This window comes from Macrosteles quadrilineatus, unplaced genomic scaffold (genome assembly GCF_028750875.1).
Source record: "Macrosteles quadrilineatus isolate MER2022 unplaced genomic scaffold, UCM_ALF_1.0 Scaffold_13__1_contigs__length_4303367, whole genome shotgun sequence".
Classification (NCBI taxonomy): Eukaryota; Metazoa; Arthropoda; class Insecta; order Hemiptera; family Cicadellidae; genus Macrosteles; species Macrosteles quadrilineatus.
This window is the reverse complement of record NW_026542606.1, coordinates 3,253,396-3,267,187: the sequence shown is the minus strand read 5'-3', so window position 1 is coordinate 3,267,187 and position 13,792 is coordinate 3,253,396. Positions and strand designations below refer to the sequence as shown.

Below are 13,792 nucleotides of genomic sequence, written 5' to 3'. Positions count from 1 at the left end.
AAACACATTTGAGCCAATGCCTATACTGTAGATATATTAATGCAATACTGTACCGTACTGTATATTTATTTTACATAAATTATACTGTACTGTACTGTAAATAAAATTCAACCTTTGTACTGTTCACTTACCTTAGAAAATTATCCAAACTGTACAAAAACAAAACATATAAAACAGGCCACAATTAAACAAAACTCATTTTATTTATTATTGTATTAAACCACACAGCTTTATGTAATTACAACACACATTTTGCTATGAAACAACCTATAGTCTTATACAGGTGTACGTGTTTTGCTAACTTAAGATTTGATTTAGTTTTTGAAGTAATCGTCGATTTTCTTTTGTTTCTTAGTGTCCACGGCTCCTTTGAACGCTTAATCACGCCATTTCTTAATCAACATTATATCTGCCGGAGTAGATACATCCTGTTGTTCAATGTAAGATGTGATTAGTTCCAGTGCTGTTTTTGCTTCAGCGTGATTAACTCGTTCAATATTTTCCTCTTGAATATTTTCCTCTTCTTCTTCATTTACATCTTCCTCTGCATCAACAACCGCTTGTACTATTTCATCATCAGTAAAAAACTCATTTTCAAGTTTGTCATCGGCCGTAATCCATTCATTTAAGTCCTCAACAGTTAATGCATCGCAATGGGATACGGTTTTTAAACCATTTAGCATGTTGTCATCGTCGGGTTCAGGTTCATTCGGTTCTGTTGCAGTCTGGATGGCAGGGGCAGCTGGATTGTCGTCTTTATTGTTCTCGATCGCATCCATGACGTCTGGCTAGAGTTTTCTCCAGGACTTCATAAATGTCGAGCTTGGCATTTCTTCGTAAACCTTAGCCAACATGTAAATCACATCCTCGATATTTATGGTCTTCAAAGCAGTTATTAGTCCAGTGTCTCCATTTTCATCCAACTTTGAAAGTATTTCGGAAAGAAGTTTGTATCTGTAACGCTGCTTAAGACTTGCAATTACTCCTTGGTCCATTGGCTGTATTACACTTGTTGTATGGGCAGGTAAGTAGTAGAGCTTGATGTCTTCTGCTCCCTCACACTGTAGCTCTACCTCTGGATGTGTAGGGGCGTTGTCAAGTACAAGAACAGCCTTTATAGGCATTTTTAAACTTAAGAGGTGATTTTTAACACTAGGAACAAACTCAGACACAAACCACTCTTTGAATAAATAGGCATCCATCCATGCTGACTTTTGCGCACGGTAGTGTACAGGAAGAGACGCCGTGTTTATATTTTTAAATGCTCGTGGCTTCATGGCCTTTCCAATAACAAAAAGCGGAAGTTTGTGTGTTCCGGTTGCATTAACACAAACACCTACTGTCAGTCGCTCTTTATTTACTTTAAAGCCAGCAGCTGACTTTTCTTGGTTTCCCGCAAATGTTCTTTGTGGCAACATTTTAAAGTTCAGTCCGGTTTCATCCATGTTGTACACCTGCTCAGGATGTAACCCTTGCTTGGTTAGATATTCTTTAAATTTGATTGGACATTCACTTGATGCAATAGTGTCTGCTGACAGTTTTTCGCCGCATATACCTATGAAATGGATTCCGTGACGTTTCTTCCACCTCGTCAGCCACCCTTCACTAGCTACAAATTGGCCCCATTTTCAATTTTCGAATGAAGTAAATTTGCTTTCTCCTTAAGAATAGGTCCACTAGGTGGAGTACCCCTCCGACGTTCTTGTTGGAACCACAACGCATCGTCTACGAGCTCGTTAATTGGTTTTCTCAGTGTGCATCGTGAAGTCAGTGCTTTATTAGATTCCACTTGTGTAAAAAAATCTTGGAGCGATTTTCGGTTTTTTTGCCAGTCGTAAATTGTACTCTTCCCTACATTCAGTTCATTGCAAATTATTTTTACCGATTCTCCTTTATCTAGGCGTTCAATTGCATTAAGCTTTTGTTCAACTGTCACAACTTTACGCCTACGTTTGTCACTCATTCTCTTAAAGAAAACGCACTAAATATATGGATACAGTAATCACATTAAAACTACTAGCCTAGGTCCAAAAAAGAAAATGCACGCAGCAGTATACTGGACAATACTGTACACGGCAATATACTGTATTGTACTTCAACGATCGGTACAAACATTCACATCAACCACAATGATTTAGTGCAGGGTACTGTACACACCGTATGAACGCGACTAGCAATACATGTTTACACCACGGGATTCACTCAAACACTAACCCAAATATTTTACGTAATTTAGGAGAGCATTGTATTTAGACACGTGATCGCTGGTCTAATATCGATCCCACGAGAACAGTTGTTTCAGTGCCGCCCACTTCCTGCCGATCTAGTCCGGTTAAACCGATGTGCTGATAAAAATTTTCCGGTTAAAGAGATGTCGGTTCCGCCGAGTCCGGTTAAAAGGTGTCCGGATAAGAGGGAGTCTACTGTACATAAGAGTAAGGCAGGCGCTCCTATTTGTTGCGGCAAATCGTTGTTAAAAAGGATAAATAGTACCGGACCCATAACAGACCCTTGGGGAACTCCTCGATTTATTGGTTGAAAACTTGATCTGGATTTTCTTATTTGGCTGTTATCTCTGTGCCTTAGTTCTACAAACTGACTCCTGCCTGTGAGGTAGCTTTGAAACCATTCTCTTACTATCCCTGATACCCCAAGGAAATTCAGCTTTTTAATGATTAGCTGGTGGTCAAGGCAGTCAAATGCCTTACTGAAATCAAGAAAGATTCCTGTTGATAGATTTCGTTCATCTAGGCTGTCAATCAGGGACTCAACCATCTGAATTATTGCTGTTGTTGTGGATTTCCCTTTTGTAAATCCATGTTGCAGGTTGTTCAACAGGTTGTGATTTGTGCAGTGGTCTAAAAGTCTTTTTAAAACAACTTTTTCGTATATTGTGGAGAAGGTGGAAACGAGGGAAATTGGTCTGTAGTAAATTGGTAGGTAGAAATTGCTACCTTTTTTGAATTTTGGATATACTTTGGTTATTTTAAGTAGTGAAGGAAAGATGCCTGTTTTAGGGACTTATTTATCAAATCAGCCAAGGGTAGTGCTAGTTCATTGCAGCAATGCTTAAGTATTTTTGATGAGACTTCATCGATTCCAGACGAGTTTTTTGCTTTAAGTTTGTTTATAATCATTTTAACTTCCCTCTCGTCCGTCCTTTGAAAGGAGGAAAACGGTGGACCTGTTTGAGTTACGTGTGGGGTTTGAGCTGTGTTCTTCAGGTGTTTTTGTTTCTCTACTGTTTTTTCTGCTACCTGTGTAAAAAATGTATTCAAATTAATGCTCTGCAACATGGGTCACATTACTTATAAGTTTGCCATCAACTTGAAGGGTTATTTTATTTAGGGGTGTTTCCTTTTTGGACCACACTGTGGTTATTGTTTCCCAGATAGCTTTAGATTTATTTTCAGCTTTCATCAACTGGTCAGAATTAACCTTTTTCCGCATCGTTTTCAAGTACAGGTCATAGTTCTTTTTATTTTCAATTGAAACCCTTCTGTATGATAATTTTATGTTGGGCATCACTCACCTTATTGGAATCACGAGAACGCAGTCCTTGTCAAATCACAATCAACACAGTTCATTACACATAAAAATATACAAAAATAAAAATAAAACTAAATTTAAAATTTTAGACTTAAGTTCCCAACACCGACGTTTCGCCGCACCAAAATCAACGTGCGGCGTTTTCAAGGTTATTTCTCTTCTCACGGAATCGTTGTGAGCGCCTAACCACGACTGACGACCCCGGTGGTGGAGGAGGGGGAGGGGAGACTCTGTTATCTAGAACAGCTGATGGCATTATCTTCTTTTGTTTAGATTTTTCTATGCATCCTTTAATTTCTTTCTCTATTAGTGTATTGTAAACCGGGCTGATATCAATGGATGCGTTGGCTAATGAATCTTGATCTGAAGTAATAAACAAAGCCTCAATAATATTCCTTTTCTTCCAATTAGGCTCCTTGTATAATACACAGCTTTCCTCCCACTTTATACAATGCCCGGTGTCATGAACGTGTTCAGATATTTTTGAACCATAGGTTAAACTGAAGTATTGACCTGACCTAATATACCATGTCGTTTAGGAATGAAACCCTTCTGTCATCTGGATTTCCCGCCACCTCAAACTTTCTTAGAGCTTTAAGAAATTCGGCTTTAAGTCTCACTGCTTCTGGGTCCATAGAGAATTTTAGTTTATGTTTACTTTGTGTTTTTATCTTCTTTTGGGGGCAGGCCGCATCCATAGCTACTCTCACAATGTTACTAAAAGTTTTAAAAGCTTCTTGGGCATTGATTATTGAGGTAACACTAAGCCAGTTTTCTTGACTGAGAAGATACTTGAGGTCTTACAGGTTTTTATTTTTTAGGCAGCATCCAATTTGGGCTGGATAACTTGAGTTGATGTGTGAGTTGAAGTTTACAGTACAGAGTTGAGCAGTATGATCCGAAAGTCCTGCACTGATGACTTCTGTAGTGAGTTTGAAATAAGCCTAATTTGAAATATGCCTTTTTTAGGTGGTTTGTTAGGGAATGAACAGAACAATGTTAATGATTATATTTCATTCCAGGATACAGAGAAAAGGTCATGACGCCGGAAATGGCACTCAAGGCCCAGATTAAGTCTCAAAAACGTAAACAACAAGCAGATGAAAAAAGAGAAAAGGATAAGGTAAGTTACAGCAGTTGAAAATTGTCAAGTTTCATCTAAATTCAAAAGAAGATTTTCAGGCTTTATGGTATGATAGTAAACATATTGCAACCACCATATTTTAGATAAAATGACACCCTAACTTTTATTCTACGTGAAATTAAGCCTTCGGAAACACTGTTGCCCCAGACCCTTGCGTTTAAACAAAACGGCACGGGTAGAGCGGACCCTTAAGTCTTCACTTAATTTTGGAACCGTAAAAAATAATGCAATTTTTCTAAATAAATTTTGTTTCTGAAAAACCCTTAGTTAAGGTATAGTCATTACTATACCTTTCATGTATTCATATTTTATTTTTACTTTCTCCCCCTAGACATAGTATATGTAGAAAGTATTTTTTTCATCAACATGTTTGAGTTTTGAGTGGATATATCCGTTTTGGGTCCCTCTAAACCCAAAAAAGTGGTTTTCGAAGTGATGTCTGTGTGTGTGTGTGTGTGGAAGTGTACAGAGCTACAGACCACACTTGCTTGTAGTCCGATTTTGATCAAATTTGGTATGTAGGTACTAATCCATAGTATCTCCAGGCGTTTTCTAATAGTTTTTTTTTTATTTGTATTTATATATTAGCAATTCTCCCTTATAATCCTGTGAAATAAAGGAAAAATAAGATTTTCCAAAAAATGGTCGTACAATTTTGATAACAATTTAAGTATGTTATAGTCCTTTAAATTCCGAACAAAATAGTACAAATCCCATTTCCATATAAATGATGGTTCCAAAGTTATTGTAACTTATGTTATTTTCCCACAAAAACCCCATAAATAACAAAAAATTGGATTTTAGAAATAGAACGGTTTGGATTAAAATTAGTATGTTATGGTCCTTTAAATTTGGAAAAAAATGTACAAATCCCATTTCCAGAAAAATTGCGGTTCAAAAGTTAATGTAACTTATGTTATTTTCCCATAAAAACCCCCATTAAACAGAGAAAACCGGATTTTAAGGAAAAAGCCAATTTGAATAAAAATTAATGTGTTATGGTTCTTAAATAATTAAAAAAAAAATACCCCCGCTGCAGCAAACCTGCCGACTAAGCAAATTTCCATTTGTCTTAATTGATTTTCAATTAAATCTATATATAACATTAGGTTTAACGAGTACCTAAGTTTGCTGCTACAAGGAGACTAGTTAAGTGTGTTTTTTAGTGAAATATTAATAGTTTGGTATAAAATTTAAAAAAATTTCCAAGTTTGATCAAAATATATCCATAAACAAACAAACTACAACATTTTACAATATTCTCCATAAGAATAACATGGGAGTTTTAAATTTAAATTTTTTTTTATTTTTCTCCCTTACCAATAACTGTACAAAAACACTTTGATATACGGTACTAAATCATTTGTTTTTTAAGGTCTTTGAGAGAAATTTGTAAATTTTGTATTTTGAAGGTCAATAATGAGAATGCCCCCGCCGCCGCCGCAGCAAACCTGCAGACTAAGCGAATTTCAACTTGTCTGATCACATTTTTACTAAAATATTTCCATAAATAAGACGTCATATTTATTCCCAATTTAGAAATTTAACGAGTGCTTAGGTTTGCTGCTACGGGGAAGGTAAAAGTGTTTTTTGACCATACATCAATAGTATAGGATGAAATCAATAAATTTGCCAAATTTTAATAACACATATCCATAAACAAGTAAACTACAACAGTTTTCATATTCTCCATAAGAATAACAAAAGAATATTAAATTACACTTTTTTTGAATTTTCTCCGCGATCGTTAGGCATACAACAACGCTTCAATATACTAAATTATTCATTTTTTTAAGCTCTACGAAATGGTTTAAAAAGAAATTGCAACATTTTTTGTTTTTATGGTCAAAATTGAGAAAACCCCATAAAACCCCCCATAAACCCCTGTTACCTTAGTCCAATTATGCTGGTTCGCGAACTCGTTCGAATAAACGTAGTTTTACATGTTTGTACCAAATTTCATCAAAATTGGATCATTTCTGCTCGAGTTATCGCGCTAAGGGACACATATATATATATATGTATTATATTTGAGGTGTATATATAATATTTGATATTGTTCACGTGTAGGGCTACTGTAATATAATATTAATAAATAATACACCATAGTACCCTTTTTTAAAATTATTTTTAATGACCGATGCATTTTGACACTAAGTTATTTAAGTTATTTAGTTAAAATTTAAACATGTGAATGTATTTATTTTTTTTGTTTACATATTTAAATTTAATAACATTGTGAAAGACTGTGACCATGACCTTAGTGTTGAAATGCATCAGTCATTAAAAATAATTTGTAAAAAGGATACTATGGTGTATTATTTATTAATATATATGAATTTGAACGGATGGTGTTTTTGGCCTCTGGGGACCTCAAAACGAAAAAGAAAATCGGTCCCGGGTCTAGGTCTTACCATGAGACCTACGGTAATAGCTTATTCCCTATATGGGAAATTCGCTAAAAACCATTTTTTACCCCATAAAACCCGCCATAAAGTTTCAAGTTTATTCCACCTTACACCTTTAACCAAATTTCATCAAAATCGGACAAAATTTACTCAAGTTATCGCGTTCACGGACGTATATATATTTATATAAATTTGAACAAATAGTGTTTTTGGCCTCCGGGGACATCAAAATAAAAAAGTAAATCGATCCTGGGCCTAGGTCTTACTGTGCCACCTACGGTAATAGCTACTTCCCTTTAAGGAAATTCGCTAATAGGGCAACCCCCCGTTGCTGTAACAATTACGAATCAAAAGTTATAGCGAATTTTGTGATGTTTCCCTGTAAAATATCATAGTTACTCTACTCCCTAAGTAAGTTACTCCCTTGAGCACATAAAAGGCTTCTCAGATGTTTGTTTACGATCTTCATAATTTATTACTAGGGTAGTGATGCAATAAAAAAACCATTAGCAGTCCAAAATCCATTAATACAGTAGAACCTTGATAACAAGACACTCACGGGGATTATGTCTGGCTATCAAGGTTGACTTCTTATTGAGGTTTGAAATAACATCTGTTTAGAGGTCAAATAAATTCAAGGGGATTTGAAAAATACACTTGTTATCAAGAGTGAATTGTTTTTCAAGGGTCTTCTTATCAGTTTCCACTGTATTTTATCACAACAATAATTGTTGTACTCAAGTACTTCCAAGAACTCTTGAGTTTTATCATGTTTAATCCTTTAGGACTTTCATTCATTACTAGTGTAATAATTACTTTGATATCCCAATTTTATTTGATCATAAAAATAATAGTTTTTATAATGGCTGTTAAATTTCATCTCTAAATCTAGTCAGTATTTTTGTATTTTACAATACTAAAATTACTTTTTTCTGATAAAATAAAAATATTTACAAGACACTAACTACCATGAATTAGTTTCATTGAAAATAATCTGTTAGTAACAGTTTTATGCTTTTTAATAAAGAAATATATATTTTTGTCAGCTACTTCCTTGTTTCATTACACAATTTTGTTAGCAATTGAAGCAACCGGGTGTTGCAAGAGGGGAGGAGAAGGGTTTTGAGTGCCCCCTGCCTGGCTGGTGAGAGTGATTTATGGTTTGTAATTCATCCCGCTATCTGAGAAAAAGACCCTGCAGTTTCAAAACATTGACTTGTGTTGCTAATTAGGGCACTCAAGTGTCTCTGCATTATGTTGCCAAGTTGGCATTTAATTTTCTTTTCTCTTGATTTAATATAATCTTCTATACCTATATTAATTAGTTAGAAGTTCCTTTTAGGGTACCTAATTAGTTGTGAAATAAACAATATCTTGATCTGAGTTTATGGATTATTAATTCTTTTAATTTATTACTTATCAAAATCAGTAGTTTTAGATTTCAATCTTTTGCTGTAGGTCTAGCTATGCTACTGTATGACGTGATATGTAATGTAATTTTTACAGTCTCCTTACTAATTATACCATAAACAAACCATGTGTGTGTCAATTACTTTTTTAGAGTTTTATAGTTAATCAGTTTACACAACATCTTATCATCAATGAGTTCTCAACTTGTCATGTTGCTTAGCATATTACTATTTTAGGCCCTATAAAAAATCACTTTTATGTAAAGCTGTGGCACTAATGCCAATAATAGATAATGTATTAATGATGCTGTAACTAATAATGCTATTGCAAGTGTGAGGTTTTGTACTTAAGTGGTTAGTAGGGAGGGAATGAATGATACATATTGGATTGTGGAAACAGAATTTTTATTTTCTTCTTTCTTGCAGTTAAGGCAATTCCCAAGCTAATAATATACATAAATACAATTTTTTCCATATTTTATTATTAAGTAATATTATAAACACAAGTTCAAACAAACAAAAAATTCATTAATAAAAAATTTTTTGCTTGACCCAACCCGAACCAAAAAAAGTCTGACCCTCAGACCCCAATTATCAAGGCAAGTACTTAACTTAGTAGTAAAATAGGTGAAGCCTTTATCTTTACTTTGTTGATTTCCTGACACAATCCCGTTACAAGGGAAAGGTTTTAATAATCTGTGGGACAGTAATTAATTGTTGTTAGCAAACCATGAATGTAGGATACTATCCACTTCAGTAGTAATGTCAATGTATTACAATTTAAAATAATGGTTTCAATCTGAGGAGAAAACCGCAAAATTACTGGTAGCCGTGTACCGTACCGATTTTGTACCGAGAACCGAGGTACAAGATATTGTACCGTACCGACCTTAAATTTTCTGTACCGCAGACCCCTAGCTATAATATAACACCAATGAATACAAACCCTTTAAGAAGCAAAATGCTTATGGAGAATAGTCTGACTGGAATTTTGCCGCCGAAATGAGCTTCACGCGACCACGCTACTCTATCTCTTTCTCTCTCTAAGCCTATTCTTTGTCTCATTCTCTCTGACACAGTCAGTTGACTTGGCCGCACGCTCACAATAATCTACCTAGTGGCCCGCTCCAGGGACCATCCCAAATTCAAAATATATTTCCAGACTGAATTTTAACAAAGGCATTGTGCTTCTTAAATGGTTTGTATTCATTGGTAATACACACAGACAAGCGAACGATGGACAACTAACTAGTAAGGGCTCTTCAGAAAGTAACCTCTGTACAAAAAAACAGAAGTAGATACAACATTTTCATTATATACATCTTTCCTATACTTTTCAACAAAGATTCCTTGGACATTTAAACACTTGTCATATCTATGGACTAACACATAGGTTAAACTGAAAAAAAAATCCCTCTTTAAAAAAATCACCCGCCGGTGCCTTGAGCCATCACGTGAGGACTTTCAGTTCCTCATCATCGTCAAATTGCTGGGAGCCGAGTCAATTTTTCATGTGATTGAAGAAGTGGTAGTCGCTCGGAGCCATGTCTGGGCTATATGGAGGATGAAAAAAAAATTCCATTTGAACTGGTCCAAAAGGTCCTTGGTTTTCTGGGCAGTATGAGGAGGTGTGTTTTGACATGCAGAAGGACAACACCAGACGAACACAGCGTTTGTTTTGGATCGCCCGTCTTCAGAGTTTCAACGTACAAATCCACATTGATTGTTGCACCACGTTTCATAAATTCAACCAGCAGTACTCCTTTGGAGTCCCAAAACACAGTTGCCATGAGCTTTTTTTGAAAAAATCTTGCCGGGCTTTTGTTGGTTTGTGTGGCGATGCCGTATGACCCCACAACTTAGACTGTTCTTTAGTCTCAGGGTTCATGTATTTGACCCAGGTTTCATCGCCAGTCACAATTCGTTCCAAAAAAATGTCTCCTTCCTTGTCGTATTGAGTCAAAAAGTCCAGAGCCAAACTCATTTGTTGAGTCTTGAGGTTTTCCAAAAGATTTTTCGGAAGCCACCGAGCAATTTCAGTCAACACTTCAAACAGAACAGTCCTGGAAATTTGTGGAAATTCGTCCGAATGTTCTGATATGGCGAATCGTCGGTTGTTACGAATCTTTGCATTGATTATCTCAAGCAGTTCAATACTGACCACAGATGGCTTGCCACCTCTTTCTTCATCATGCATGTTTGTTTGGCCATTTTAAACGAGCAAACCCTTTCCCGAACAACTCCTTCACCCATTATTTGAGGTACATACACAGTACAAAGCTCTCTATTAATAGCTGCTATCAAATACTGTTTATCTACAAAAAACCAAATCACAGCACGCACAGCTAACACTTTGATTGCTACCCCTAGAACCAGCCACAAACAAATTTCTTCCCCGGAGTGCTCAGAAGGAGCCTAGAAAAAATACAGGGGTCGATACGAAGTTGACTGATCAATTTATTAGAATTAATTGAAGGCTCAGAGCTCTAGAAGCGCTCAGGAAATCCTGCAGACGCTCAGTAGGAGCTATTTCATCCCCGCCTTCAATAAAGGGTTTTGGTAAATTTTGCCTAACTTTTAGATTGACTCTGTAGGACCGACGAGTATTTAATATTAGACAATGTGATATAAATACTTGTATTAACCTTCAAAATAAATGTATAAGGACGTGGGTAATTGACCTAATATCAAACATAAGGTAAAAAAACAATTCCTACAGAGTCGTCGGGGGCCTAATTAATATAATCGAACGGAGTATTTATTGTGATACGGTTTAAAATAGATTTGATACTGATATTTGTAGCTGATTGTTCAAATCAGCCTACTCCCAGACTTGATTCTTTTACCCTCCAAAGAAGGGGTTTAGAACTCAGTCGATATGTCTCGGGATATTAAAACGGCGAATTAACCAAACAGTTGCGCTTAATAATTATTCGTTAAGCGAAAGGATTAATCGTAATTTTGAATCTAATTTAGTTTAAATAAAACTGAAAGATAGCCACCGCTAGTCACTGTCAGGCAGGAACTGGCGGGTCTAGACCAAGGCCACACTAAAAAAACAGGCTGTAATGCTCGCCAAGCATGACGTCACGATAAAAGACGGCTATGACGTATAAGTACTTATTTATTTATTTTCCAATGAAAGATTAAAACAAGCAGCTGATCACAAACGGCAAAATTACGTCATTGCCGTCTTCTATCGTGACGTCATGCTGGACGAGCATTACGGCCTGTTTTTTTAGTGTGGCCTTGTCTAGACTCAAGTCGGTGAAATTTTAAGTTATTAAATTTTTATATTTCTAATCAAATTTTAAAGCAAACGAGAATGAGCGTGATGAATGAAAATAAAGTAAAATTTAGAAAGGGCCGAACTAGTATATCTAACCTTCAGTAAACGAATTAACGATTATCGTGTAAGCTTAGACGACAGACAAGTGTAACGACGAAGTTACTTCGAAGACGGCGTGCGAACTAATAATTCTGTCTTGGAGTAAAATCCATCATTTCAGTCTGCTCGAGGCTTACGCGCTCAAGCGGCGAACTTAGGTACTAGTGGACAACAGCTGATCGAAATTCACCTGTTGAGCCGGTCTAGTTGTTGTCTGTCGTCGGTCATCAAACACCAGTTCGGGGTTATCTCGTCGTCGTCGGTGATAAATATTCGTAAAATCGGTCGGTTTATATCTCTATTTGGTGAAATGGAGTGTGATTACTGATAAATATGTCGTGCGAGTGTGTATGTACTTTGTTGGTGAAATTAAAGTTAATGAAAGAATAAATTGTTATAAACTCTTTTATTTTCTTAAAAACACAACACAACACTGAATTATATTTTGTAAACAACTGCATATGTAAAATGTAAAAACATATGATGGACCATCACTAATCCAGACTAGATGAGTTGTCAACATCCCCCCTCACCCAACTTAGCTAGGTAAAAGTCCTAGGCACTTTTGAAATTTGTGATGTTTTGGTTCGCTTAGTCCTTTAGTAAAAATATCAGCAACCATGTATTCTGTGGGTTTGTAGTTCAATTTTATTTCTCCAATTTGTACTTTTTCCCGTATAAAATGTTTTCTGATACTGATATGTTTAGATTTACTTCCTATAATGGAGTTTTTAGCCATTGTAATAGCTGATTGGTTATCAAAAAATATTTCAATGACTTCTTGAGGTCTTCCCATATCATTAATCAATTGTTTTAAATGGATGGCTTCTTTTGCTGCTTCAGTCAATGACATGTATTCCGCTTCACTCGTAGACAGAGCTACAGTCCTCTGCTTTTTTGATTCCCAGGAGATTACAGCACCGCCAAATTTAAAACAGTAGCCGGTGTATGATCTCCTGTCTTCACTGCATGCCCAATCTACATCTGCTGCTCCAATTAATTGCTTTCCTGTTTTGAAAAATTCAAGACACAAGTTCTTTGAGCCTTGCAAATATCTGAGAACCCTCTTTGCAGCAATCTAGTGTTCTTTTCCAAAACAAGAGTTATATTGGCTCAGGTAACTCACAGCATGTGTTATGTCAGGTCTTGTGGCTATTGACAAATACATCAATGAACCGATTAAATTTTGGTATGGGTAGTTACAATCTTTTTCATGTCCTTTAGCCAATTTTAGACCTGGTTTTAGTGGAGTTACAGCTGGTTTGCAGTCAGTCATATTGAATTTTTTCAGGACTTCATTTATGTATTTTGTTTGTGACATTGATATCCTTCCATTCTTTCTTGTGAACTCTACCCCCAGACAATAGCTTAGTTCACCTAAATCTCTCATTTCAAAAGTTTTCATGAGCTGGGCTTTGATGTAATTGCGGTACTTTTGGTTCTTCGTAGAAATTAAAATGTCATCTACATATACAGAGATTATTGATTTGCATCCACCTACTGTTGAAATGTATATACAAGGATCAGCTTGAGATGGTGTGAATTTCAGTTCCTTTAGTTTTTCATCAAGCTTCATATACCACTGTCTTCCTGATTGTTTTAAACCATAAACTGCCTTTTTTAGTAGACAAACCTTTTTGTTTTGAGAATTTTTTAAGTCAGTAATCATTTTCTTTGTTTTGTTGAATAGTTTTTTATCTTCATTTCACTCTCATCCACCATTATTTCTTGGAGTTATCTCTCAAAATTGTTAGGAATTTCCATGTAAACTTTTTCTTTTATTTCTCCATTTAGAAAAGCAGTTGAAACGTCCATTTGATCAATACTTAGATCATCTTCAACAGCAAGTCCAAGCATAAGTCTTATTGAACTTAGCTTTGCTACCGGAGAAAAA

The 13,792-nt window shown here is 35.7% G+C and overlaps 1 protein-coding gene across 2 annotated transcripts in view; it reads left to right on the top strand.

Moving 5' to 3' along the window:
• The window catches only part of LOC129004942 (INO80 complex subunit B-like), a 58,905-nt gene that overhangs the window by 29,787 nt on the left and 15,326 nt on the right, over nt 1-13,792 (top strand). For both annotated transcript variants that reach the window (XM_054433662.1, XM_054433663.1), the window contains one exon: nt 4,572-4,672. In XM_054433662.1, the coding sequence (XP_054289637.1) occupies nt 4,572-4,672 (101 nt within the window). The remainder of the gene's footprint in view (nt 1-4,571; nt 4,673-13,792) is intronic.